Source organism: Myodes glareolus, chromosome 2 (genome assembly GCF_982192425.1).
Source record: "Myodes glareolus chromosome 2, mMyoGla1.1, whole genome shotgun sequence".
Taxonomy (NCBI): domain Eukaryota; kingdom Metazoa; phylum Chordata; class Mammalia; order Rodentia; family Cricetidae; genus Myodes; species Myodes glareolus.
This window is the reverse complement of record NC_142027.1, coordinates 8694426-8721485: the sequence shown is the minus strand read 5'-3', so window position 1 is coordinate 8721485 and position 27060 is coordinate 8694426. Positions and strand designations below refer to the sequence as shown.

The window sequence follows — 27060 nt, the reverse complement described above, 5'->3', positions numbered from 1 at the left end:
TAAGCCCGGCTCGCGCGGTCGCACGGTGCTTTCGCCGCCCGGGAGCTGACCGGCCGGTCTTCCCTCGTTCCTCCGCCCCACGCCGCTCTGCGCCCCGCGTCCCCGCCCTCGGCGTCCCGTCACCCCGGCTCGCCTCGACTCGGCGCCGCGATCCCGGGCCATGCCCCGCTACGAGTTGGCTTTGATTCTGAAAGCCATGCGGCGGGTAAGTGACCTTCCCTCAGACCGGTTCCCGCGCGGGCCCTCCCCGCCGCCTCTAGGCCTCCCAGCCCCGCGTCCCCGGCTATCTGGACACCGGGCGGGCCCCCTCGCGCGTTCGGTCCACTGGAGGCCGGGTGCGCAGAGGGGGCGCGCTTGGGTCGGGCGCTCGGTGCGGCCGGGTGCGCGCGGGAGGCGGGGGAGGGGGGTGTGTGCCCGCGCGTGTGCGCGGTCGCGGGAGGGGGGTGTGCCATGCACGCAGGGGCCGAGGCTGGCCTCGGACCCCGGCCCTCCGGAGTCTGGTGAAAGGACCGCGGGAGGACACGCGAGAGAGCCCAGGCCGGCCCCGTTCTACTCCCACGCGTCGAGAAGCTGCTCGTGGTCCCCGCCGGCCGCTCGTCCCGACCGCCTGTCCTCAGCGTCAGTGATCAATACAACCTTCCTCCAAAGCCTGTCGGTGCCGGCTGTGTACCCCACACGCTTGTTCCCGCTGTCACATTAAAAAAAAAAATTCCTTTTGACCTCTCTTTTTCTGACTTCAGCGAAAATCCTGCTCCTGGTACCCTTAGCCCAGTTTCATTCATCCAATGGTGGCCTTGCTTGCGCCTTCCGAAGACATGTTCTCCCCCCCACCCCACCCCCACTCCCAGCTTTTGATTGATCTTGAGGTAGGGACTTTCAGGTCTGGAGGGATGATAAGCCACCAGCAGCCGGGTCACGGACTGGGGTCGGCGGAGGCAGCTGTCTTCGTCCTCTGGTCCTCTTGTTCTGAGTCAGGCTCTCCTCAGTCGTCGCTGACACCCCCATTCTGCTGAGAGAATTCGGTAACGTAGTGTGCTTTTATGCTCTCTCCTTCCCCAGCAGGTATAATTTAAAACAAAACAAAAGCAACGTTGTGCCTTGCCTGTACTTTGGAAGCAGCCTTCTTCAGCACCGGGCATGTGGGCTTTGGGTCAATTTCAAGTAGTCACTTCAATTTGCATAAGCTTAAGCCAGGGATCATGGGCTACAGCTCTGAACAACTTTATGCCATATAGCTTGAAGAGATGTTAGGTATGCCTTACACAAGGTTGCCTGGGAAGGGCCACTCCAGCCACCTGATGGTCCTGAGGGCTGGTCAGCATGCCATTGTGTCCCCAAGTTTCCTTGCTCCCCATCTCTGGGAGAATTTTGTGTTGTTTCACCTCTTGTACACTTTCTCTACCCTCCTTCCCCTTTGGATTATACAGCTTTAAGAGGATGGGAATAGCGGGGGTGGGTGGTAGTGGGTACAGAGTGTTAGAAGGGACCGTTTCTGATTAAGTGGAGATAGTTCTGGCCTCCTTTCACACTTTTTAGATGATGTCAGAGACTGAAGAATTTTGACCATCAAAATTCCTTTTCGTCTTGTCTTAGGCAGGGGTAAGGTCGCAAGCAGGGGATCTCTAAGGAGGTAGGGTAGAGACTTAATTTTGTAATCCTTTGAGTGAAAGCATACACCCTTGCTTAGCATGGTTGCCAGCTATTTTACCATATAGATTGTGTTTTCGCTCTAGGTCAGAAGTTGTGTGTAATTTGATTAAAATAACCTGTTCAAAAATCTTTGCTTAGAAAGTAGATGTTCAAACACTCCCTGGGTAAGAGGGGCCATGGAATAGAGAAGGCACCAGCTACAGTTCATAAACCCAACAGTGTTGAGATCTCTAACCCAGATAAACTAAGATTAAACTGTATAAACCTCAGTTTTTTTGTTCTGACTTTGTAAACAAGTAACAGAGATGTGCAGGTTTTAGACAGTTTTGTTTGTTCTGAGTTTTAGGAAAGCTGAATTCTGACAGGATGTTGGGGTATAAAGGAGAAAGTGCTTGTTTAATATGTAATGCCACGCTGACTCACACAGTAAGAGCAGGCATTGGGGAGCCACGATTCCAACCTTGGGCAGTTGCTTCTGCAGCAGGAGCCCTGAACCCTTAGTTCTGAACTGCACGCTGGATACCCGGTAGTGCAGCCTTTAACGCAGCAGCGTTTTCCCTCCCTTCTACCCTCCGAGCAGTTTGTGTTCTTTGACCCCAGAGTGGGTTAAGCCTGGCAACAGGAAAGGGAGTTAGAGACTAGTTTCCAGCCTTTGTCTCCCAGAGCTGTGCTTTTGTTTCTTCTTTGCCTACAAAACAGTTGTAATTTCTCTTCCCTTTGAGGCTGTTCTGTTTTACTGTATGTGGCTTACTGCAGCTGCACTTTCAGAGTTGGAAGATACATGCTGACCCCCACAGTGCCTCTGCAGTGGGCTGCCTGTGCGAATTCTCAGGTAGACGTCCTGGGGCCATCACCTCACTTCGTAGTTGGGGCTGATTATTATGAGCCCCTGTGTTTGTTGCATTTCCAAGTTTGTGTGTTTCTGTGTGCAGGCAGCCATCCTCTCAAGATTGTTGGGCTTGGATTTTAGTGTAGTAAAAAGTTGTGATTTCTGTATTCTGTAGCCTAAAAAACAAGGTAAATATGTGGCTCCCATCTGAATGTAGCACAGTGACAGGTGATTGGAGGTGCTGACCAGGCCATCTGAGAAATGGTTGTTTGGAACAGCCTTGGATGGTCTCCGTAGAAGAGACCTGCCGTGGGCTTGGGAAGCCCTCCTACCCCAGGCTTCCTGGAGCTTCTGGAAGGACGTAGCTGCAGAGGGAACAAGCTGCAGGTCCCAGCTTCGCTGTTCACAAGGATCACCTATGGGGCAGTGGCTGTTCTGCTCCTGACCCACCTCCACCTGCAGAGGGCCAGTCAGGTGGATTCGGGTGTGGCCGAGCTTTGGTGAGCGCACATGCATTGTCTGGGAAGAGCCTCTCACCTTCACTTTGTAGTTACTTCAGGTAGGTGAAAGATAGTTGTGGACACCAGCTGACAAAGCCACATTCCAGCCCCGAAGTTCTTTGTAGGGCTTTGTTTACATTGTTTAAAACCTGGAATGGATGTAGAAGGGGCAGTTTTTAGAAGAAAAATCTGTGTAGTATGTAGATACTCTTCAGTCACATGGTTCAGAAACACGTTAGGTCAGAAGATGGGTCACAGTGGGGGTAGATTTGTGACAGCCCCGGGGAAATGCTTTTCTGGTAATCATGACATCATTTCTCAAGAATTGTTAGGTGAGTTTAAGCTGTATGAATATTTAAATAATGACTAGTTGAATTACTAGATGAATGGATATACAATAGAATAGCATTTATGTGTCCTTTTATATATCCAGGCTTTTAGAAATAGGGATTGAATGGTGCGGTGGTACATGTTTGTCATCGCAGCACTTGGGTAGTGGAGACAGGATCAGGAGGACACTGTCATCCTTGCCTGCGTAGTGAGTGGGAGGCCTGCCTGGAATGCATAAGGAACTGCTTCAGAGGAGCAGCAGACAAACTACACGGGGGTTAAATAGGGACTTAGCTCATGAAGACATCATGTTCATGCGCCCCGATGTTAACTTCAGGGACAAGCAGAATCTGTTATACAGTAACTCATTTTAGTAGTGTGTAGGTTGTGGTTCCAGCTACCCTGTGGCGTTAGATACGGAAGACTGTCGAAAATGAACTCTTTAAGATGCAGAGGGCACTAATTTCCTAAGTTAGGAGCGGAAGAGGTTCTCTCAGTTTCTTTCACCTGGGCCTTTTTGGTAAGACAGCCTGGCCAACGTTTTGTGGAGTTCTGGAGCTGTGACTAAGTTAGGATATTTGGGAAGGAATACTAGAATCGGTAGCCTGCTAGGGGCCTTTCAGAGCTCACAGGTGGGCTGGCCGGCCTGGCCACTGTAGCCTGGCTGGCCTGACAGCATTTGCTGTTGTTAGTCAGTGCAGAGTTGGGGTGGAAGTGTCCGGCTGTCAGGTGAGCATGTCAGTCGTTTCTTTGTCTTTTGGGCCCAGCCATATCAGCTTAGCTCGGGTCTCTAATACCCTGTCTTGGCGCTGTGCTAGAAGCTGTACATTTTCAAACAGCTTTGTGAGCAGTGCTCTGCTTTGATTTGGCGTTTACGTTCTTGGGTTCCAGTTCTCTGCAGCCACAGGTGACAGAAGGAGGAGGCCTACTCTTCCCTGAACTGTGGGCGAGGAGTCCTTCCCTATCAGACATGGTTTGTATATCTGAGTCCTGTCAGATGCTCACAGTCTACCCGCAGACATGGTTTGTATATCTGACAGTCCTGTCAGATGCTCACAGTCTACCCTCAGAAATGGTTTGTATATCTGAGTCCTGTCAGATGCTCAGTCTACCCGCAGACATGGTTTGCATATCTGAGTCCTGTCAGATGCTCACAGTCTACCCGCAGACATGGTTTGTATATCTGACAGTCACCTTCTACCCCACTGGACTCCCGCACTCACACTAATGCTCACTATATGTAGATTTTCTTATCCCTAGAGAATCTCAACGGTCACACAGTGAGAGACGATTTGCGAAGAACACCTTCCGTGTAGTACTGTTGGCGTGCTTCTCAGATTTAGTTGGTTTATCTGGTTTGGGATACAGAAGTTTGGTGAACGTGAAAGTGGAAGGCAGAGTGGAGGGAAGAATGTCTGTCATGACTGTTCAATGGCTAAACACTTTGGCAGTTGGTTTAATGGTCAGATTTTTCCTAGTTGACTTTGTCACTGGTTTTATAGTAGAATTTGTTTATGTATTCTCATGAGTTTATATATGCAAGAGAAAAGGGAACCTCCTTTTAATAGTTGAGCTAAGAAGGCCATATTGTGGAACCATCAGATTTGTTGTCAACATATGTAATTATTTTTGTTTAGGAAAATCAAACTTAAGGAATTATGCCTGATAAGTTGTCAGTGTGTATAAAAGAAAAACTGCTGGACAGTTAATCTATCCCTCTTATCCTTACGTTCCTCTAAACGTAGAGATTGGCAAACTGTTTCCCCACTGCTTATCCTTTTTATGGGCAGTGTTCTAAGAAAGGGCTTACATTTAATAGTTGAAAAAATGAGTTATAGTTTATGGGTCTGTGGGATTGAGAAAAGTCCAGATATCACAGTCTGTCAGTGAGCTTGTATTGAAGTATGACCCTGTGAAGTCTATCATCCAGTTTCCTTGACTTTCTGTGGTGCTGTTTTCTGACTTTTCTTTGATACTCCCTCTAATATATAATTACGCCTTTGATCATTTAGGTGATATGTGGTTTTTGAATCAAGCCCCCAACTGGCTTTCTCTCTGCTTGTCATAGACGCTTAGATATCGCCTTGGCATTTCAAACTCAGTGTGGTTCAAACTTAGTGGATTGTGGTTCCCAGAATTGCCTGTTAGTTGCTTTATAACTTCTCTATTCTGTGGTCCAGGACCGAAACCTTCCCTCCTGTAGTCTCAGTTGCATCTGCTTCCAGCCTCAGATGAGCACCCTGGGATTCTTGAAGTTTATTGGTGGCTTCTTGTCATGTATCACTGAAGAGATCAGTTAGTGCTCATAAACACACTGTTGGAGCGTAAGGGTGTTTGTTCTCGGAACGCTTTACAAACCGGAGATGGATTTTAATAAGGAAATGGCATTGTGTGGCATTGGGTGTCTGGTTTTCACACTAGTTGATAGTGTGAACGCTTGCTGAGTCAGAAGACAGAGATGTGATGTCATGTGATGTCATGGGGGCTCTGCTATAATTCCAGCCTACTTTTTTTCTAACATCCTCACTGCCTGTGTTCTCCATTCTAGATGCTGAGTGGTAGAGCTGTGGATCCCTGGATCTGCAGCTGCCTTTTGTTTCCTTGGTGCATGCATCCCATTGCCTCTCTGTTGGGAGGGCCTTCCCTTTCCATAAAACCATGCCGCTTCCATGAAAGCCTCCAAGATCTTTTCAGCTCTCTTGCTACCTTAAGCTGGTATCAAGGCCTTCCTTCCGCTGTTAATAACGTAAACAGACAGCGGTGTTCCCACTGTGAGCACCCCCATGGTGTGCGTTCTTCTCGCACAGCTCATTGGTGAATGAACCTTACCTCCTGTGCTAGATTGCAGTTCTTTATGGTCAGGGGTGTTGTCACTGTGGCCCTGTGCTGTGCGCGCAGCAGGTTCGCCAGCTGCCTTTGAGGCCATTGCTGTCTGTAGCTTTGAGACTATAGCATGGTGAACCCCTGTGCCAAGAGGTTTGCTGTCAAGTCAGTGGAACTTTCCTGGGACTGTAGGAGGTGTATGCTGCCCAGAAGTTCCACTGGTTTCCAAGATGATTTTATGGCAGAAAGCCTTCTTTTTATAGTAATTTGCTTATCATATAAACTGACCAAGTGAAGGTAAACTTGACTCTGAAAACCAAGTTGGGATCTCTGGAATGTCTTGATACAAGGTGAGTGTCTAAAATCCTGGCTATAGGAGGAGTGCTCCAGTAACTAAACCCAGGAGAAAGAGTGCTGTAATGAAGCTGGATGTGCCTTGTAGATGCGGCACAGCTGGCACAGAGAGACTGTCGCGGAGGAACTGAATCATCAGCACCATTCTCCAAGGGCTCTGGTCCCACGTTAGGTTGACAAATGCACATAGTTCATGTACTAAAGCATTGGACGGCTGTGGGGACGGCTTATGATAGATGAGATGACTGGATATGAGAAGAACTCTGCTTCAATATGTGCAAAACCAGGGTTTTATTTTCTAAATGAACCGAAGACTGGAAGGTCCCAAGTGAAGATATGGTTGCTATGGTAGAATCAGTAAGAACTGGCGGTGGGAAGACCTGTAAGGTCCTTTAAAGGCAGATGGAACTTATTTTAGATCCTAGCTCGCACTTCTGGGGTGTTCAACCACTTCAGACCCCCACTTTCTCATCTCGGTGAGAGTGACCTTTATTGGAAGGCCTTTGAAGGTAGAGTGGTAAGTAGGTGTCCAGTGTGCCTCCAGAGGAGCTCCCTGGACTCAGTACCTCGTCTGCTGTTCCCTTTACTGGTGATGCTTCGTAAGTTGTATCGACGCCCAAGACTGAGCTGCAGCTCTTCTCAGACACTGTCTAGAGTAGTGATGTTGGTGCTGCTCACTCCAGTCTGCACTCCACTTGTGAGTCTGGGTTCATCCGCTCTTTTCTCTCTTACTTCCTTACAGAAACCCAGCTTATATAGGAAATCAGATTTTTTAAAAGTGTTGCTCCGTGGGCCAATTGAAGTGTGTCTGGATCAGTTAGAGCTCTCATTTTGTAATTTCTGACTTAGATATTTGATTTAAGTGTCTGGTTTGAGCTTTTGGAGCATTTATGTAGACAAAGCCTACTGTGTTTGTCATTGTTCATAGTAGGACCAATAAGGCCAATAACTACTCAGCAAACACCAAGCATGTTCAGTTCTTAAAAAACAGTGGCACCCCAGTTTCAGTTTGCTGGATCATATGAGGCCGAAGTGTCCAGCAGAGGCTTCAGAGTTCCAGGTAACATAGGATGCTCTGACAGCGTGAGCTGTGAGAAATGGTCCCTACGGTCAACACGGTTTTGATTCTTGGATTATTTTAAGCATACTTAGTTCTTTTTGTTTTTCCTTTGTCTCCCTCCGCCCCTTCTCTCCAGGTAGAGTTTCGGCTGTGCTAACCAGGCTGGCTTAGAGCTCCTTCCACAGCCCAGGCTGGCCTCGGTTCATGGCCCTGCTTCTGCCTCGGCGTCCCATGGACTGGTGTTACATGCTCACCAGGTCTATTTCATCTGCACCCATTTTGTTAGTTTCTAAGGAGTTTGAAATGGCGCTTGTATGGTGATGCTTTGTGTGGAGAATGACACTGGGTCAGGATGATGCTGAGGAGGATGGCAGTAGGTTAACCTGTGACCCTAGAGTAGAGCATTGGGAAACACAGTGAGGACTTGAGACTTCCGTTTGTATTTGTGATTAGGCTTCATATTTCTGTAGAGTAGAAAACAAGTTGAGACCACAACTTATTTTCTCTTCTTGTCTTTGTCCTTTCTTTACTCCTCCTCCAGATACCTGACATCAGATTGCAAATTTGAAACCTGAGGCCCAGGTTTTTGAGTGTATCTTTTGGCCTATGGTTCAGTTTTACATGCTTGGCTCCTTTTTCCTAACGATTTTTTCTGTGGTTACAGCGTCCCTGTTAAGGGTATCTCTACCCACTCTTTGGGTACCCAGAGATGGGTGAGAACATAAGGAGGAATTGCGGTTGAAAGCACAGACTTAAGGAAGTATCTACTGGAGTCCTCGGTCTGCAGGAACTGGCACTTGGTTCCTGCACACACAACCCCCCACCCCCCTCCCCCGTAACCAACAACTCTTGTTTTTAACTTTGTTTAGATTTCACTTGAAAAAAAAATGTTCTTCTTGACACCTATTCTGGCCATCAGATTCTTTGATTTTTGTCAGCTACAGCTTTGGGAACTAGATTGCTGTCTGTGTAGCCCAGTGTGAGACCATTGTCCTCGTGAGGAGGAGTGCAGAGCCCAGCGTGGCCAGTGGCTGGAATCAGGTTCTCAGCAGTACCGTGCAGTGAACTGCAGAGAAGTACGGAGATGGTTTTGTCTCTGATATACACTTTGCAGATATGAAACATCCACTGGGTACTGGGATTTTGGTTCCGTTTTAAGGTGAGTTTCAGGCAGACGGCAAGTGAGAAGCTAACCGTGAGCATGGGCTGTTTGCCTGGCACAGACAAATTCTGCTTCTATTTGCCCTTTAAATCACTAGACCTCGTTAAAGGTCAGTATAGGTTGTTGTGTTTCTTTGGCTGGTGTACTGCCTGCCTTCTGTTTTGTTAGCTGTCTTGAGAAAGCACCTGTATGGAGTTTGTGGTCTCAAAACCGTAAGTCATCCAGTTCTGATGGGGACAGCCCAAGCCTGAGGTCTTGGAGCACTTCTGGTCTCACAAGAATTCCACTTTATACATATAAAGTAAGTTTTTTTTTTCTTTCAGATTTAGTCGGTGTGAGAAAAAGAGTGAAGAAAACTTGAGAATTTCTTCTAATATCTTTTTTGTTATTTTTGTTATTAAATTTTATCTGATTAGGATGAAATCCCTGGAAGTTTTTTCTAGTGTTTCCAAGATCTTATGTCTTCTGATATCCACAGGAAAGCAGTTCTGAAATGTTCTCTAACTTTTAGCCCCTTCTCTTGTCTTAGCTGACGTAGAAGAGGAAAACCCCGCTGCGCCTGCCCTTCGTCGCGGCCTGTGCTCCTGTTGTGCTGTCTTGGGTTCCTTTCAGATCTCTTCAGTTATTCTGTCTCTGCTCTTAGTTTTGTTTCTTGAAAAAGAGTTCTCTGCCCCTTCGGGGAAATTAGGACACAGCTAAAGTGTCTTTCAGAGGAGGCACAGGCTTAGGAGAGCTGGAGACTGGTCTACAGGAGCATCTGTCCGATCATGTGAGCAGAGAGCCATGTGCATGTGCTCTAGGAACAGGTTTTCTAGGGACATGAGCAGGAACCAAGGAGGTCAGACTCTTTGTCTCCCTCCCCACTCCCCCCCCCACCATGTAGGTGAACTATAATGCTGACTTGGCTGAGTTTTACTGCTTTAAGCCCTATGGGTGTTAGCCATAGTACTGCCTAGTCTTAGTGATTCTGAAGCAGATGCTGTGTGTGTGTGAGTATGCATTTAAGGTGTGTGCTTTTCCTTCACTTCGGGTTCATCAACATTTTGAAGATGAGTGTGATTTACACTGCACAGGCAGAGAAAAGGAGTGTCCAGTGTCACACAGCTTAGCCAGGCTAGTACTCTGGTAGTCTGACGTGGGGAGTCATGCCTTGATGACTGCATCCAATAAGTAGTGCAGTTTATAGTTACTGTAGTTACAGTCCGCGTGTCGAGGAAGGTGTCCACATCTATTCTGGGCACCTTCTAGGTGCCAGTACCAGCATGTATTTCAGGAATGCAGAGGCTAATGCAATGAAGGTTCAGTGCTGATGGTGTTCTAGCAGGAGACAAACTAGCTAATGCTATAAGGAAAAAGAACAGAGTGCACCAAGGTCCACTACAGTTAGGATGTTCAGGCAAGATGGAAACTCAGTTAGATGGGCTGAGGCCATTAGCTGGAGCGGGAAGAGGTCTTGATGAGGTTGTGTTAATACATACGCAGTTAAACAGGGTGACTGCCGCTTATGCTGCTACGTCCAGCTTCTTAGAAAAGCCTTCCTTGGGAGAGTTGGCTGGGCATAGAATTGTTCAGTGCTTCCACATCTCAAGTGTTAGGGTTTTGGGGATTGGCCAGGGCTACCTGCATGCTTCTGGCTGAGCTGAGTCCTCATCATCTCCACAGTTCTTAAATTGATAATCCATCTGATGTTGCCTTGAGGTCTGTTCCCGTAGTCTGTAGGTGTGAGGCGGTTAGGGTGTACGTTAGCACCGTCAACACCAGTCTTAGGGTAGCTCCACTATTATTACCTTTTCTGAAGTGTATTTTAGATTTCCTTTAATTCTTATAATTTCAGACTGTTGCAGGAAGTTCATTTGATAGTCTGTTGCGTAGTTTTTAATTCATCACCGATTGTTAGAAATCATCCTTCTCTGTTTTAACCCAGCACCGAGTGGTGCATACCTTGATGGTGCTGTTAGGAGTGACAGCCTCTCCAGTGCAGTACAAGCACTGCGCTTGAAACCGCTACGGCGTTCGGTTTATACTAAAACGTGTCTGTTAAATCAAGGGTCGTGCTTTTATTATTTGGTTTCCTTGGGCAGTCTGCAGCCCTTTCCAGGAATGACAGTGTGCAATGCAGACTCCATTATTTTGGGTCTTCTGTAGTTCTTTCTGTGGAAGATTCGATATGTTAGTAGGTGTCGGTGACAGTACCTTGTGTTGGGGTGTGCCTGAGTGCTTTGTTGGGGAGAGTAGGCAGTTATCGGGTTAAGGTGACATGCATTAGATGACTTCATGGTGAATGGTAGCTCTGTTTCTCTTCTAATAAGTGATGCACGGAGTAACAGACTTGGAACTGGACATCTTGTTCTTAGCAGTTATCCACTGGCTTTAGTATTTGAATCAATTGCTGCTGGAGGACTTTAATATTGTCATGTTTCTCTTTAGAAACAGACACTGCAGCTTCATGCTACCTTAATGTTTGGTGGTGTCTCTTTATAATTGTTTCTTCCAATCGGAATTCAAAAAAGTTCCACAGGTTACCCTTCGCTCTTGGTCTCACCATGCTGTTAATGAGAGCACAGCCATCATCTGCACTGTGTTTTTTGAGTTTGAATATTTTCTGGAAGCTGGTGGGAGAGATTTGAATACCTAGCCGGGCCATGGTGGCACATGCCTTTAATCCCAGCACTCAGGAGGTCGAGGCAGGTGGATCTCTGAGTTCGAGGCCAGCCTGGTCTACAGAGTGAGTTCCAGGAAAACCCAGTGTTACACAGAGAAACCCTGACTTGGAAAACAAAAACAAAACAACAACAACAACAACAAAATGAGTAGTTGAGGTTGCATTTTGTGAAGTATTTCCATGATTTTGGTGATGACTGTCTTATAGAGATAGACTGACCACCAGTGAATGCAGACAGCTGTCCACTTTAAAGTTCACCATCAGCTTCCCCAAGAGTCTTAGCAGGGGAGTCATTGCTGCAGGTGCATTATTGTGCAGGGTGGCTGTGGATGGTAATCATTATTTCCTTTTTTCTTTTTTTTTTCCTGATGTGTGTATATTTCTGCTCTATCTCTCTGTGTGTATCTTCCCGAAGAATGCTATATCTGCTCCAGAGACAGTGTTCCTGTATTTTAGTGATCTTAGAGACCCCTCCTCAGTTTTCGTTTGTTTTAGGATCACTGGGACTCAAACCCCAGAGCCCTGCACATGCCAGGCAAGTGCTGCACCCTGAGCTGCACCCCAGCTCTTAAGTCCTTCTTTCCTGTAAACTGGGGTGATCGAGTCTGTGAGTGTGGAGGAGCTTCTCCATGCACTCTTACGGTGCTGTGTGCTGGTGGTCGATGCTGATGCAGGAGCCGTTTTTATCTGGGGGGTAATTCAGTTAGCGTGTGGGAGGCTCAGGGATAAGTGTCCCACACTAATGATTGTCATAGTGAAGCAACTTAGATCTCTTGGAGAGGGGAGTGGAGAAGGTAAAAGTTCTCCGTAATACGTTGTCTTTCCACAGGAAACTTGGGCTTGTATTTGAATAGCGTGAGCTTAGGGAATGTGTGGGAGCAATCATCAGAGAAGAACAAACACAAAGAAAGCAGCACAAGCAGCAATGCAGTGTGGAAGCTGTTCTGAAATGGAGGTAACAGTGTGAAGGAGCTGTGGATGGGGCTGGAGCTGGTGGTGCCTCTAGACACGGGTGTTCACTGCTCAGGACCTGCTGGAATTCGTCTCTAACAGAGGTTTCCTTGCTCTAGCAGGCTGGCCTGCTGTTCTACACACACTTACTTGTAGCGGCTTGAAGTCGAGGGAAGGGTTGCTATTTTCCTCGAGTGAGTGATGTAATGCCTAGATGGAACTGACAGTTGGTGGATGGCTGGGAACCACTTTAAGACATTTGCGAATGAATTTTACATGTTCAATACATTGTTTGATTTTGTCCATTCATTTTATGTGTGAATAACATTTGTGAAGATCCTGACCTCCCATGCACACAGTTGACAGTTAAATTTGAAAAGGCCAGTGTCATCATTCCCTGTCCCTTCATTCAGGTTGGAGAGAATAAATCGAGCCAAGCCACCAGCCTGTTGTAGTGGGCAGTGTTAGGAACTTTCTCCATCTTTGTTATGCCCCTGGGAGCGACAGTGGCTGCATATTCACAGGGACATATTGTTGCAATCAGAACGTGAGATTTTCCAGCCTGCTCCTCAGAGAGCCACTGTTTCCTGCTGTGCTGTGTGCAGTACCTGCATCTCTGTCCTGCTCACCTACACCCGCACACCTTCTCCTGATGCATGCGATCTGGGCTTAACTTGTTTGTTGCTTTGTGATGGAGACAAAGGAAGCTTTGGGTGTGCTCATGTGACAGTTCCGTGATCCAGGAGACCTTCAGAGTTCTTGTATGACCCTTGAATTACTAGGTGGTAACAGTACTTCTCACTTCCTTCACTGTGTGGGTTTAACTAGCCAGGCCTCCCAGGGACAGTGCTGAGGTCCTGTGCAGCCTATCTCTTGAGCCTTTGTGAACTTAGCCCAAGGTAAGAACAGTGCAATTGGTTACTTTTAGGGTCAACATAATCTATGTCAGTGGTTCTCGACCTTCCTAATGCTGCGGCCCTTTGATACAGTTCCTCATGTTGTGGTGACCCCCAGCCATAAAATTATTTTTGTTGCTACTTCATAACTGTAATTTTGCTACTGTTATGAATTGTAATGTAAATATTTGTCATGCAGGATACCTGCTATATGACCCCCGTGAAAGGGTCATTCAACCCCTCCAAAGATCACCACTGACAGGTTGAGAACTGCGGATCTGTGCTTTGTTAGCTCACATCTAACTTGATGATGTGACAGGAGTCCCCACTGAACTCCCTGTTGGGATTCTATGTCACGTGACTTTTCTTTTTAGAGATCTGCATCCTCGATTTTATAGACTGGTACAGAATCATTCCCTGGTTTGGCAGATAAATAAAATGCCCCGCCCCAGACTGTAGAAATGAGATTTGGTTGTCTGACTAGTTCTGAGTTCATCTGTGGAAGGCTTACGAGTTAATCTCAGTTGGGGCTCATGTCTTCTCTCTAGTTGGCCAGACGTGGCGCCATATGCATTTCCCTTCTCTTTCTGCTTTAATGCATTTAAATGCATGACCACATCTGCATTCTGATTTAGTGTGACACAAGGTCATACATTATTAGTGATTTTAGTGGGGAAAGTCCTATTTCAAAACCCCTCTGTGTTTGATGTTAGTTCCTCTTTCCTGGGGACCATTTCTGTGCTCTAAATACTCTTGTGGGAATCATTGTTTTTCTTTTTCAAAAAATGTCATGTCAAGGAAACATGTTAATTGTGAAAGAAAGCTTACGGATACAGAACATATTCTAGGAAGTTGTGTGTTAGCTGAAGGTGTTTTCATGTGTATTCTTTCTAAAATAAAGGAACTCTGGGCCTGTTGTTGTTCATGGTGCTACTGGTGAAGAAATGTTTACTCTTTAAACATGGAAATATACAAAACTCACGTGTATTCTGTTGGGATTCCCTTCCCCACTTAAAGAAGCGTGAACTCTGTCTCCTGCTGGAAGGCTGGAATCCAGGCTGTGATAACTGTGACTGACATGTGGAGCTCACTCTCATTCTACCGTGGCATTCATACCTTTCTGCAGTCTGAATGGATGTGTTGTGATTATTTCCCTTCTGTTCTTTAGGGAGCATCAATCCCTGTCTGCATTTTAAGTTGAAAAACTAAAAACATCCTGCAGACCAGTGCAGGGCTGGGTGAGGCCCTGAGCAGTGACTCTGGAAGGACATGAAGAGGGAAGACAGTTAAACACCTTCTTTGGTTCCTGAGACAGTCGCACAGTAACCGAGGCTGATCTGGGACTAAAGCGGTCCTTTGCCTCAGTGTCCTGAGTGCTGGGGTTACAAGTGTGTGTCATCATGCCCAGCCCTGGACAGCTCTGAGCTCAAATTTGGCTAATCTGCTATTTGCTATGAAGACATGTCTAAGGAAATGAGGACTCAGGCTTTGTATGGGACTTTCAGCCAGGTGAGCTCTCCTCTGGAAGCAGAAAACGGCTTAGTTGATGCTGTGAGTCACATTTAACACCGACACTGGTTCTAGATTGATTTCTAGTGGTGGACAGGACATGTCTGCTTTGACTCTGAGCACAGAAGCTGCTACCTCAGCAGGGGACAGAAGCTGAGCCCTCCCCCTGTAGACAGAGGCTCTGGAAACATGCTAAGCTTCCACCAAGAAGACTTTATCTGAAGATCCTGGAGCAGCAAGGCTCTTCCTGTGTAGGTGGGCGGGTGTCAGAGTGCCAGCAGGAGGAGAGTCTTCACTGAAGGCAGGGCCTCATGACCAGCCTCTGCCCACTGCCACTGAAGACTCATCATTTATAGAGCTTACTCAAATTTTGGAGGTTTTTTTTTTGGGGGGGGGCTTAAACTTGAAAGATTTGGAGGATTAGGAAAGCAGTCATAAAATATGGTCAACTTTAGGATTTGTCAGGTATGAAGTAATGATGTAAATTTGTACTTGAGGTTTTTTATTGTTTTGATTTGCTTTTGGCAGTATCTTGTTACTGACATGATTTTTAGGAGGTAGGGTTTTAATGTGGTTTTATTTTCATTTTTTATGTTAAGTGTAATTATTGTGTGCTTTGACTTAGAAGAGAGCTGGAAATGATAAGACCGGCATTCTTCAGGGAGCAGTATGGGTTCGCCCTGCTGGAGTGTAGTGGGCTCTCTTTAGGGCAGGACTCGCTGACTTTCCTTCTGAGAGGGATCAGGCTTTTAACACTGCAGTTTTAGTTTAAGCAGTTTTGAGATAACTGGCCTCATTTTTATTTATGGCTCCATGGCTCCTAAGTTTACTGTTTTTTTGTTTGTTTGTTTAAAGAAAATGTCTAGATTTATCAGAAACAACAGTTTTTTAAAGCATGGAAAACCATTTATTTTGAAGTTTCCTCACTAATAAACAGAAGCACTTAGACACTAATATGTGACACTATTATTTTGAATAATAATAATATTATTGATCTGTCAGCTTCTTTTATAATTAACTGAAGACTGAGGATTTCTTTAGTAAGAGGAGAACCATCAGATTTATCCATTTGATTTTAGTCATTTTTAAATGTGTTTTACAGAATAATCTTAATTCAGAGCTGAAAAATGTCAGATAGATTTATTGAAGATGATTTAATGGTTAACTGTTTTATTCAGGCTTAGACCACAGAGAAATCAAATTATTCATCCTTCCAGAAAAAAAATCTCTCTTTGTTTTTCATACAGGAAGAAAGAATTAGACGTATTACAGTACTGAAAATATTCTATAAAATCAAACCTTGAGTGGAATGCTTTTGTATTCTTAGGTTTTTTGGGGGGTGGGGAGGGATTATTGCCTGCAGAAGGAAGGGAAAGAAGTTCCAGCCGAAGGGTTCTTTTCTCCCTAGCAGAGCACATGCAAGGGCAGCTGGAGTCCAGGAAGCTTTGTGCCATAGTGCTTGTGTGTAGGGTTCCTTTTTCTCACCAGCTGTGTATAATCCTAGGTTCCCCATGACTGTACATTTACAGCGGGACTTTTAGCATCTCAGGTACCTGCTATTGTATCTAGGACTTAGCTGGCCATAAGCTCTCCCCATCACTGCAAGGATTTGAAGATCTGTTTTGCTTTGTTAAGGGAATCTAGTGTTCTCTTTCTCCCTTAGGGCACTTTAACATCTTGATTCCTGTTCTGAGGTGCAACTGCTATAGCAAAACAAGCAACGGTTTTGTGACATGGTGGGCAGTTGCTCCGTGAGACCTGAGGCGACTGAGGATCCTTTTGTTTTTAGCTCAGAATGATGGCTGCTATCACTATCCTCTGTGACAATAGTTTGTGCTTTGCTGCAGTTATTAAAGTGTATTGTAAAAGTGTTTTTTATGACAAATGTTGCGCCATGTTTGCTCAATTGAAGTTTCCTCACCGCTTGATGCGCCCCTCCTCTAATTCACTCTTTGTCTTTTGTCTTTGCTGCCTTGCAGGGTTGGTACAGTAGGCTCCACTAGACTTAGCTGCAGCTCAGAGTTTCTCCTCCAGCACCTGAGTAAATGCTGATGGTCTTGTGGACTAAGAGTGCGATCTAAATTCTCAATCCCAATTGAGAAGCGGAGGAAATTTAAAACTGTCTCCTTCCAAGCTTACCACAACCACCACCATCAAGACAGCAAACAAAGGACAAAGACTTTGAACCGCAGTGTTGCTCTGTGTAGTCCTGTTGACGTGTGCTTTACAGACTTGGCTGGGTTACTAATAAGTAAATAAGAAGTTGGACACTTCTTTCATTCGGACATTTTATCCACAAGTTACCAGAATGAGGGCTGTACTGGAGACGGCAGACATTGCCATAGTGGCCCTGTATTTTGTCCTGGTCATGTGCATTGGTTTTTTTGCCATGTGGAAATCTAATAGAAGCACTGTGAGTGGATACTTCCTGGCCGGGCGCTCTATGACCTGGGTAGCAATTGGTGCCTCTCTGTTTGTGAGCAATATTGGGAGTGAGCACTTCATTGGGCTGGCAGGATCTGGAGCAGCGAGTGGATTTGCAGTAGGCGCATGGGAATTCAATGCCTTACTGCTTTTGCAACTTCTGGGATGGGTTTTCATCCCTATTTACATCCGGTCAGGGGTATACACTATGCCTGAATACTTGTCCAAGAGATTCGGTGGCCATAGGATTCAGGTCTATTTTGCGGCCTTGTCTCTGCTTCTGTATATCTTCACCAAGCTCTCAGTGGACCTGTATTCGGGGGCCCTCTTTATCCAGGAGTCCTTGGGTTGGAACCTTTATGTGTCTGTCATCCTGCTCATTGGCATGACCGCTCTGCTGACTGTCACCGGAGGCCTTGTTGCAGTGATCTACACAGACACCCTACAGGCTCTGCTCATGATTATTGGGGCACTCACACTTATGGTTATTAGCATGATGAAGATCGGAGGGTTTGAGGAAGTTAAGAGAAGGTACATGTTGGCCTCACCCAACATTACTTCCATTTTGTTGACATACAACCTTTCCAACACAAATTCATGTAACGTCCACCCTAAGGAGGATGCCCTAAAAATGCTGCGAGATCCAACAGATGAAGATGTTCCATGGCCTGGATTCATTCTTGGGCAGACCCCAGCCTCGGTATGGTACTGGTGTGCTGACCAAGTCATTGTGCAGAGGGTTCTAGCAGCCAAAAACATTGCTCATGCCAAAGGCTCTACACTAATGGCTGGCTTCTTGAAGCTTCTACCAATGTTTATCATAGTTGTACCAGGAATGATTTCTAGGATACTGTTTGTTGATAGCATAGCCTGCATCAACCCCGAGCACTGCATGCAAGTGTGTGGAAGCAGAGCTGGGTGCTCCAATATTGCCTACCCACGCCTGGTGATGGAGTTGGTTCCTGTGGGCCTTCGGGGCTTGATGATGGCAGTGATGATTGCTGCTCTGATGAGCGACTTGGACTCCATCTTTAACAGTGCCAGTACCATATTCACCCTCGATGTATACAAGCTTATCCGCAAGAGTGCAAGCTCCCGGGAGCTAATGATAGTGGGCAGGATATTTGTGGCTTTTATGGTTGTCATCAGCATAGCATGGGTGCCAATTATTGTGGAGATGCAAGGAGGCCAGATGTACCTTTATATCCAGGAGGTGGCAGATTATCTGACCCCTCCAGTGGCAGCCCTCTTCCTTCTGGCAATTTTCTGGAAACGTTGCAACGAGCAAGGGGCTTTCTATGGTGGAATGGCAGGCTTTGTTCTTGGAGCTGTCCGTTTGATACTGGCTTTTACCTACCGTGCTCCTGAATGTGACCAACCTGATAACAGGCCAGGCTTCATCAAAGACATCCATTATATGTATGTGGCTACAGCATTGTTTTGGATCACAGGACTTATAACTGTAATTGTAAGTCTTCTCACACCGCCTCCCACCAAGGATCAGATTCGTACCACCACATTTTGGTCAAAGAAGACCCTGGTAACAAAGGAGAGCTGCTGTCAGAAAGATGAGCCATACAAAATGCAAGAGAAGAGCTTTCTACGGAGCAATGATAACAGTGAGGCTATCAACCATGTCATTCCCAATGGGAAGTCTGAAGACAGTATTAAGGAACTTCAGCCTGAAGATATTAATTTGTTGGTGACGTGCAGAGAAGAGGGCAATCCAGTAGCTTCCATGGGTCATTCAGAGGCAGAAACACCAGTGGATGCTTATTCCAATGGGCAAGCAGCTCTCATGGGTGAGAAAGAGAGAGAGAAGGAAACAGAAAGCCGAAACCGGTATTGGAAGTTCATAGACTGGTTTTGTGGCTTTAAGAGTAAAAGCCTTAGCAAGAGAAGCCTCAGAGACCTGATGGATGAGGAGGCCGTTTGCTCACAGATGCTGGAGGAGTCTCCGCAAGTCAAAGTCGTGTTAAACATTGGACTTTTTGCTGTGTGTTTGCTTGGAATTTTCATGTTTGTTTATTTCTCCTTATGAACTTAAGAACATGGTGAGGCACTTAACAAAATACTGGTCTTTGAAAACAAAAATGTAACTGTTGCATCTCTCAGGCATTGTTTACGCTGAAGGTTTTAGCCAAATTTTTCTTAGCAGAAAATCATCTATTTGCAAGACTATTTTCCCAGAGATGGATGAAATAAATCTTCAACTTAAATGAAACAAAACAGAATGAATTGTGCAAAAAAAAAAAAAATTGTGGTTTTAGAGTTTTCCATACCAAAGTGAGGAAAGACCAATTCTTCTCACAGGTCACTTAGAGCAGAACTGTGTTAAGGTACCATGATAAAGTGTCTTGTCTGCATTGCCAAGTCTTAGTAGACCTTGTGCTGAAGTAGATTTGCTCATTTGTAAGGTTTTTTGTCTCTAATCCCTGCTATGATTAAAAAATTGAATTCGTAGAGATTGTATGATTAGTTATGTCCTGAAAGTCTAATGTGTTGTATAGTGATTACTTCAGGACAACTTTGTTTGCTTGGCTGGTTTTGTTAGCATGAGTCCATGGATTCTGCTTGCCAAAAGAAAGGAAGAATATTTTCCTAGAGGTATTTTTGTACCCCTGTGTGTGGAATGTTAGTGGCTTGGGCAGACTTTGTTTCAGTTCCCTCCCTCTGTTTTTCTTTCTAAACTGAACCATATGGAATGACTACCAAGTCTGTATTTTTTTTTAATTGGGGGGGAAGTAAGTATTGCTGATGATCCCCACATTTATTGATGAGATAAAGTGTTTTAAAATATAGTTTGGGAATTAACTACCATGCAATGCTTGATAAACGTAATGCTAAGAAGATGATGAATCATCTTCTGCCTCTTTACTAGATGCTTCCTTGTTATTTTGTATCATTCCTTGTTAATCAGCCAGATGCCTTCCCCATGGGTCCAGTTGTGAGAAACATTCAGTGTCGCCACAGAAGTGGGCACAGCTTTTGTGTGCCGAGTTGTGGCCCTTGACTAGCTGTGATACACTGATGTGTTTAGAGGAAAAATCAAATCCTGACTCATACTGCGTTCTCTGTAAGTTAGTTTCCTAGTTTTTGCCTTTCCTGAAGATGTGCCGTGAGTGTACATCTATGCTGTTACAGTCAGCACACGCACACGCGCACGCGTCGTTACAAACTGGCCACTAGCCACAGAACTCTCCTCACCCTTGCTGTTGATCAGCGTAGGGTTTCTGTGGGTGCCCAGCGTGGTCATGCGCTCTTGTGGAGGACATCACAGGACTCTGTACAGACCTTTACCTTTATCCAATCGCAGCATCCACAGGCAGCGGATCTTTATTATAGGCTGTTTCTCCCTAGTGAGGATGGCACAGAAGAAGTTAGAGAAGAACTCTTAAGGATGATGTCTGTAGTCCTGTGTCTTCAACACTGCCTGTTCTCCAAGAGAGATGGAGAAAACTAACTATATACCTACTTTCTTTAAGCTAATAACTTTTTAAATTATATAATAAATTTATTAAGCCTTGTACTCAAGGACAATTATTACTTTTATAGATCATTTTGTAGATTTCAAATCAAAGCTCAATCCTGATAACTATTTTTTTTTTTTGGTATTGCATCAATTTGCAAATGATGGACTTGAGCCCAATATTGACTTTAGGGATCATTGGGTACATGCAGTCTTCCTGTCTTCAGGAGGGTTTCTGATGGACTGAGCCTGTAGGTGGAAAAGGTGATTTATGTACGAATAACATGTATTTCGAAAGAACTTAGAGTGCCTTGTACAATTTTTCTCTCAATTTCTACTTTGAGGTTTATAACGGAGGGACCGAGTAGATAGGGCTTCCTTGTCTTGAGTGAATGGAGGTCGAGGCTGTGACACGCCCAAGGTCACGGGACCCTGTGGAAAGATGAGAAAGCAGTTCTCCAGATCTGGATCAGAGTTTGCCCACATGTATTTGAATGAATGGTTTGTTCGTGGTTTGTGTCAGTCTTCTCTTAAAGAATTTTCCACTTGAGATAACCTTTCAGTCTGTGAAGACGTTCATAGGATCTTGGGTTGTCTGAATTTGTATCAAGTTGTAGGAGTTAGTATTTCCTTTGAACACATCCCTCTGCACTTAGCAAGAATTAACCCCTTGGCTGAGTGGCCTTCCCAATCCTCGTATTTACAGTGTAAGAGAATAGGTTGTTTATGTGAATCTCTCCCCTTTATTTAGTCTTGAGTCCTAATAATTTGGAATGCTAGATCTTTTTACCCTCTTTTTGTTGTCTTATAGTAAGATACATACAATATATCATGTGTCTGTGTAAATAGCAGTAAGTCAGATTTAGAGTTCTATATAAATAAGAAATGACTTAACATATCCACGAGGTGTTCATTCTTACCAGTGTGAGCATCGCTGCACTGACTCTGAAGTCCCTAGGGCTTGTCTTCCTTACTGCCTCCCACATGGATGCTGTGATTGAGAAGGGTGTGAACTGGAAAAGGCAGCTTCATTCCAGGAGACCAGGCTTCAGTCTATAGGTTGTTGGAATGACCTTGGAATGATAGATGGTTGTTTCAGGCTAGCAAAGTGTCCGTCCTTCCCATGGATATGAGTCCTAAAAGATGGCGTGGGTCTGTTCAGACATTTACACATGTATTTCTGCGCTTGTGCAAGCTAAGGTTCTGAATTGACCAAGATTGACACTGACTAAAATGTGGCTAAAAGTAAAAATGTAGATGGGGCTGTTGGTCCACAAACGCAGGTGAGAAATAGTTATCCTCGGTGTGTGGGCTCAACTTGTCGATGTTTTGTCTTCCCAGGCAGTTTGTGTCTGAGTCTGGAGCAGAGGGCTGTTGACAGTGGCCTGGAGAGTAACTGCTCACTCTGCTGTGGGACTTCAGGTCTCTTTCATTTCTGAAGACTGTCCTGCCGGTCTCTTCTTCAGCTGTGCTTTCTAGGAAGTGATTGCTTTTGGTTTTAGAGGAGCATCAAGTAATAACTCCTGTCCTTGACTCAGATCCAGTGGGTCTCATTTCCAGGGCTTCCTTCCCACTGGCTCCAAGGATCCATCATTATCTTGCACAGAGAGGGAGGCTGACCAGGGCTGTGTCTCCTTTCCTCTTATAGATGTCACTATAAGAAGTTAGCAGAGACCCTTCACTTTGTGAAACTCCCAGTTAAGAATGGATCTCTGAGTTAATTGATTCTCTGAGCATGGGGTTAAAAGCCTTGTCTGGGGGTGGTTATGAATCCTTAAATTCCTACACTGGGACTCTTTCTTTATCCCAAGTGCATGATCTTCTCATCTCTTTGAATGTCATTTAGTTTGGATGAGTCTTCTCCACCAAATAAATCAGCCTTGTTGCTACCCATTGAGAGATTAGGTCTTGTATCTTCTCGTCTGACTGGTACTATAGTACCAGTACTAAGATTGCTTCATTCCCTCGTATCACACCTCATGGGAGGTATGTTTGGAAGGGGACCACATAGGTATCTGTTAGTGACAGCTCACCGTTCCCTAGGTGTGCACGAGACCGTTCATTCCTGTTAAACCATGTGGCTGCACAGCCTTGTTGGTGCACAGTTTTCTAAGAAGTGATGAAATCACCAGTGTTCCAGTATTTTTAAAGTCAGGAAACAATAGTGAGTTCTCAAAGGAGCCCCTTTGAGACGATGGTGTCATGTGATGCAGAAAGGCTGGTTTTGCCATTAAGGTGGTGAAGTTGGAAATTAGCTGGTACAGAGAGAAACACTTGGACTGTTATATCCGAGGCTTCTCGTGAAGATCACCTGTCACACTGTCTTAAACACCGTTGCTGCTCCGCTCGTGAGCTGAGGTTCTGTGTAAGAGTATTGTTAGTGCCAAGTCCCACACTTAGTCATGTGTTTTCATTTAAAGTCCTCACTACTGACTGATCTTTTAACAATGTTGTGAAATGGATGCCATTTGTGCTTCTGTCTATACTCCTTTATAACAGACAAGGTTCAGTGTGCGTGTAAGCCTCCCATTTTCCTAACAACCAGTAGCAGTTGCCCTGTAGCCTTTGCTGAGAAACGGAGGAAAAGACATAGTGTGTGTCATTACTCATCTCATGCACTTTACTCTTTGGATGGCCTGATTCCTCTAAGTGCCCAGGAAGGCCGAGGAGTTCTGTCTGGCATGTTGCCCCCCCCCCCCCCAGGTAGCGTATGTCTAATGACTCCGCTAGGGATTTTCTGGACAGCACAAGTTGATAGTATATACCTATAGCATAATTAGATGTATTTGCCCTATTTTCCTAGGGCTGCTGACTTTATAAATTTATATGTAAATAACACATACAAATTTAATGTTCAGTGTATTAGTGTGAAAGCAGAATGTCATTAGTATCTCGTATGTGCATGTCTGTGTGTGTAATTGGAAACAGATGGGGCTTACTGAAATCTTGGAATGGCAGTTGCTAGTGTACAAGGTTTTCCACAGTATAATCAAATTTTGAGGTTTGTGTTTAGGTTGTAGGTAACTTTCTCCTTGCCGGTGTTGATCTGCTAGTTTGCACCTGTCCGTTTCTTAGCCGTGAGCGTCCTATGCTTTTAGCTTTTATTGTAACTAATGAAGAAAGCTAGTGGAAAGTATGCATTTACATGCTTTTATATGTAGTTTTTGGTTCACAGAAACAAGGCAGTTTTAACTATATATATATATATATATATATATATAGTAGCTTAATGTTATTTATTCATCTTAATTTACTTTTACATCTATAATTAAAATTTTAAAGTTACATTATAATTTTGAGTATATTTTTAGAATGTCCCTGTATAGTTTGTTAAGGACGTCTGAGCACTCATATAACAATAGCTCACGTTTCCATGTGTAAGGAGAGGCTAAAGTTCCATAGAAAGCACAGAACTGTTCACTTGTGTGTCTCCACTTGTAAAAAGCACAAAACCTGATAGCATTCTCATTAAACCACAAGTGCAAGTCATAAACCCACCAAGCCGTTGTCCCAGGGTTGTCAGGACGACCACAGTACCAAAAGGCTGGACAGGGAGACTGCTGTCACAGCCGGGTCCTGAGAGGTGAGTCTTGCGTTCTCACTGTTTGTGCTGCTCTGATGGGGAGAGCAGCTGCTTATATTTGGGGTTTTTAGGGAAAATCAGATTGTGGGCACAGACCCACAATCTGAAATCAACTGGGACAGTGGGGTTTCTGGTGGGCAGGCAGGTAACAGCTTTGTGAGTCGTAGTCATTGGAATGCTAAAGTCTCATCTAGAAGAAGTGTTAGTTTTCGACACTCAGTAGTGCAGATACTATATTGATCTTGCATAGGGTTGCATGAGGTACCGTTAGCGTTGTGTTCTTTATGTGCTTAACTGTACTTTTTAGTAGAGAGTTGGATCTCTGTGTTCCGAACATCAGACTATTTCTGGACAGACTCTATATGACATCGCTTTTCCTAATAGTACTGAAAATTTTTTAATGTGCTCTGTTAGCTCCTCAAGACTAGACGAGTGGAAAGCTGTGGTGTGCATGCAGAAGTAAAAGTGCACTTCCTCCCCTCAGCATTGCCCTTTCCCCTGCTTTGCTTTACTTCCAATAGTCCCATGGTTACCAAGAGTGAAAATGAGCCGTCTAGTTATGGCTACATCTTCAGATACAGCTCTCAGAGGAAAGAGAGCGCCTCCTTTGTTTGAATGTTTTTCTTCCTAGGGAAACCTTATAACAAAGACTGTAGATGACATAGACTAATGTGACCTAAAAAAAAAAAAAAAGACAAAGTCCTGTTATGTGGTATATATTAGAAGAGTTCACATGAACTTGGATGGTGAGATTTCTCCCGTGTGTGCACCTATGGTGGCATTGTACAACAGGTAACCTGGAGGTTGCAGGGAGGTGCGGGTGGGGAGCTGAGGGAAAGGCTGTAAGGAATGTCCTTGACTAGCAATATGTGACAATGTAGAGCAGTTAACCTTTGACCTATGTATTCTGTACCTTTAAGAGAGTTTAATACAACTTTTGAAATGCTTTTCAAAATTTCTTTGGCACAAATGATTTTCATTTATAATTTCATGGAAAGAAAAGTAGTCATGGTGTAAATATGTATAATTTCCTGATTTCACTGTGAGAACTCAGACTGTTGAGTGGCAAACAGATCACCACTCATGGGCTGCTCTGCGGGGTTATTAAGATGTAAAAGCTTTATTGTTGTTATTGTTATTTTTAAACAGTGGCGTACTGCATTAGTGTCTGAGGACGGTGTGGAGCCGCTCCTCTGCCACCCTCGCCATTCTTGCTTCAGTCTGTGAGCACCTGCCAAGTTCTGACCCAGCAGGGGCTTGTCTGTCCCTGTGTGGACGCCGTTCTTTGTCTGGAACTGTTGGTAATCACCATATGAACTGGTAGGCTTTTCCGCTTTGCTTTTCTTTTTTGACAAAATGGGTATCAAAAATAGTTGCTGTGCAAAAGTTAGTAGTCTTCTTCAAGAAGAGCAATTCTTTTTCTAATAATATCCTGTGAAATTGCTTCATTCATTCCTTGATTTCTAAGCCAAATGCCAGCGGAACACTGCTGCTTGTATCTAAAGAATTTTGATATGTAAGTGTTAATGCATTTGAAAAGATGTCTGCTTTGAGAAATGTTTTCCCAATGTACTGCCTGTGGGAACTTTGTCCACACTCCTGGTTCAGAGACCAGTCAGTCCACTGGACTGTGCATTATGTACATGGATCATTTTCATCTGGTATTGTAGACCAAATATGGCTATAATGGAATTTGTGAACATTAATTTGTTATTGGTTAGCTTTTAATTATTTCCAGTTCACTCTCTGTTGTTTTCAAGTTCGACTAATAAGGTCCGTTTCATTGTATAAAGCTTTAGTTTCAAAGAACTCAGAATTTTTTTCTATCTTGAAAAGAAAACCGTTAAACTGTAAATTTAAAGCTGTTAGCTACTTGTGACAGTTCTAACTTGCCTATACTGTGTACAACTGATTTTTACAATTGTAGACTTGTATGATCTTGGTTTACTGTGTTGTGTTACTGTTGTTTAAAAATGGCAAAAAAAGAAGCCAATCTGCTAAAGAGCCGTCAGTCTTTGCTGCTGACTGCAAGCCCTCTGTTCTTTGTGTACTTGTGTTATTTTGCCAGCTGCTGCATTAGCCTTTAGAAGTATTTGAAAACTTAAGATGAATACATTTCTCGCGAAGTCCGTTCCTTTCTGTGGTATTTTGTCCTGTAGCTGAAGTGTAGTAATTATTTTATGGTAATGTTAGCCTTTCTGTACAAACTTTGAATAAAATGAAAACTTTACTCTTCTGTGACTCTGAGTGTAAACATCTATCCCCAGGGTTAGTGACTCACTGCACCTGAGGCCCTGCCGACGTGGCTCTCGCGTGCTTTCCGATGCCCACATGCTAGTGTTGTTAGCACTCCAGCCGTCATGTGTCAGCACCGACCCATGGGTACTTATATGTAAAACACGGGATAAATAAGAATGTTCGTGGGTTTTCCTAATGGCTTCAAAATCACATTAGGTTACAGGAAAATTACCCTAAGACAAGGGCACATAGGAATTGTCTTCACCCCGGTTGACCAGAGTTCGCATTGCCATGTTTGCTTTGCAGATGCATCTTAATCTTCCCGAGAGAGCCGTTTGCCCACGTTACTCTCTTTATAGAGTTCTTGGGCACATTCTCAGGGCAGTTCATCGTAACTGTTATAACAGTCTAGGAAGTAACAGTGAGTGCAGAGTGCAGAGGCCTCGGACGGTGCTGGTTAGCAACAGTAACGAGGACTCATTTAGAGGTGGGTGCTGCCTTTGCTTTGTGCCTCTTGTTTCCCTTGATCTGAGACATCCTTGTCCCCAAGCCCCACGTTTGAGGTCCGTGATGTCGAAAATGCCCCACAACTTGGGATCATAATGTTTCCTCATGATCAG

At 44.7% G+C, this 27060-nt stretch overlaps 2 protein-coding genes across 4 annotated transcripts in view; both read left to right on the top strand.

The window, feature by feature from the left end:
• Mrps6 (mitochondrial ribosomal protein S6) overlaps positions 1 to 27060 on the top strand; it is a 52151-nt gene that overhangs the window by 260 nt on the left and 24831 nt on the right. The window contains exon 1 of one of the 2 annotated variants that reach the window (XM_085685785.2): positions 73 to 205. The exons of the other annotated variant lie outside the window; for it this stretch is intronic. Within the exon in view, the coding sequence (XP_085541911.1) occupies positions 161 to 205 (45 nt within the window). The 5' untranslated portion in view covers positions 73 to 160. Of the gene's footprint in view, positions 1 to 72; positions 206 to 27060 lie in introns of those variants that run through there. 2 annotated transcript variants of the gene reach the window in all.
• Slc5a3 (solute carrier family 5 member 3) lies at positions 96 to 26432 on the top strand. 2 transcript variants are annotated; one of them, XM_085685783.2, is made up of 2 exons: positions 96 to 205; positions 16706 to 26432. In XM_085685783.2, the coding sequence occupies exon 2, from the start codon at positions 17035 to 17037 to the stop codon at positions 19189 to 19191; it is 2157 nt and encodes a 718-aa protein (XP_085541909.1). In that variant the 5' UTR covers positions 96 to 205; positions 16706 to 17034; the 3' UTR covers positions 19192 to 26432. The 2 variants fall into 2 exon arrangements, with proteins under 2 accessions (XP_085541909.1, XP_048278920.1); XM_048422963.3 differs by lacking the exon at positions 96 to 205 and adding an exon at positions 13571 to 14726.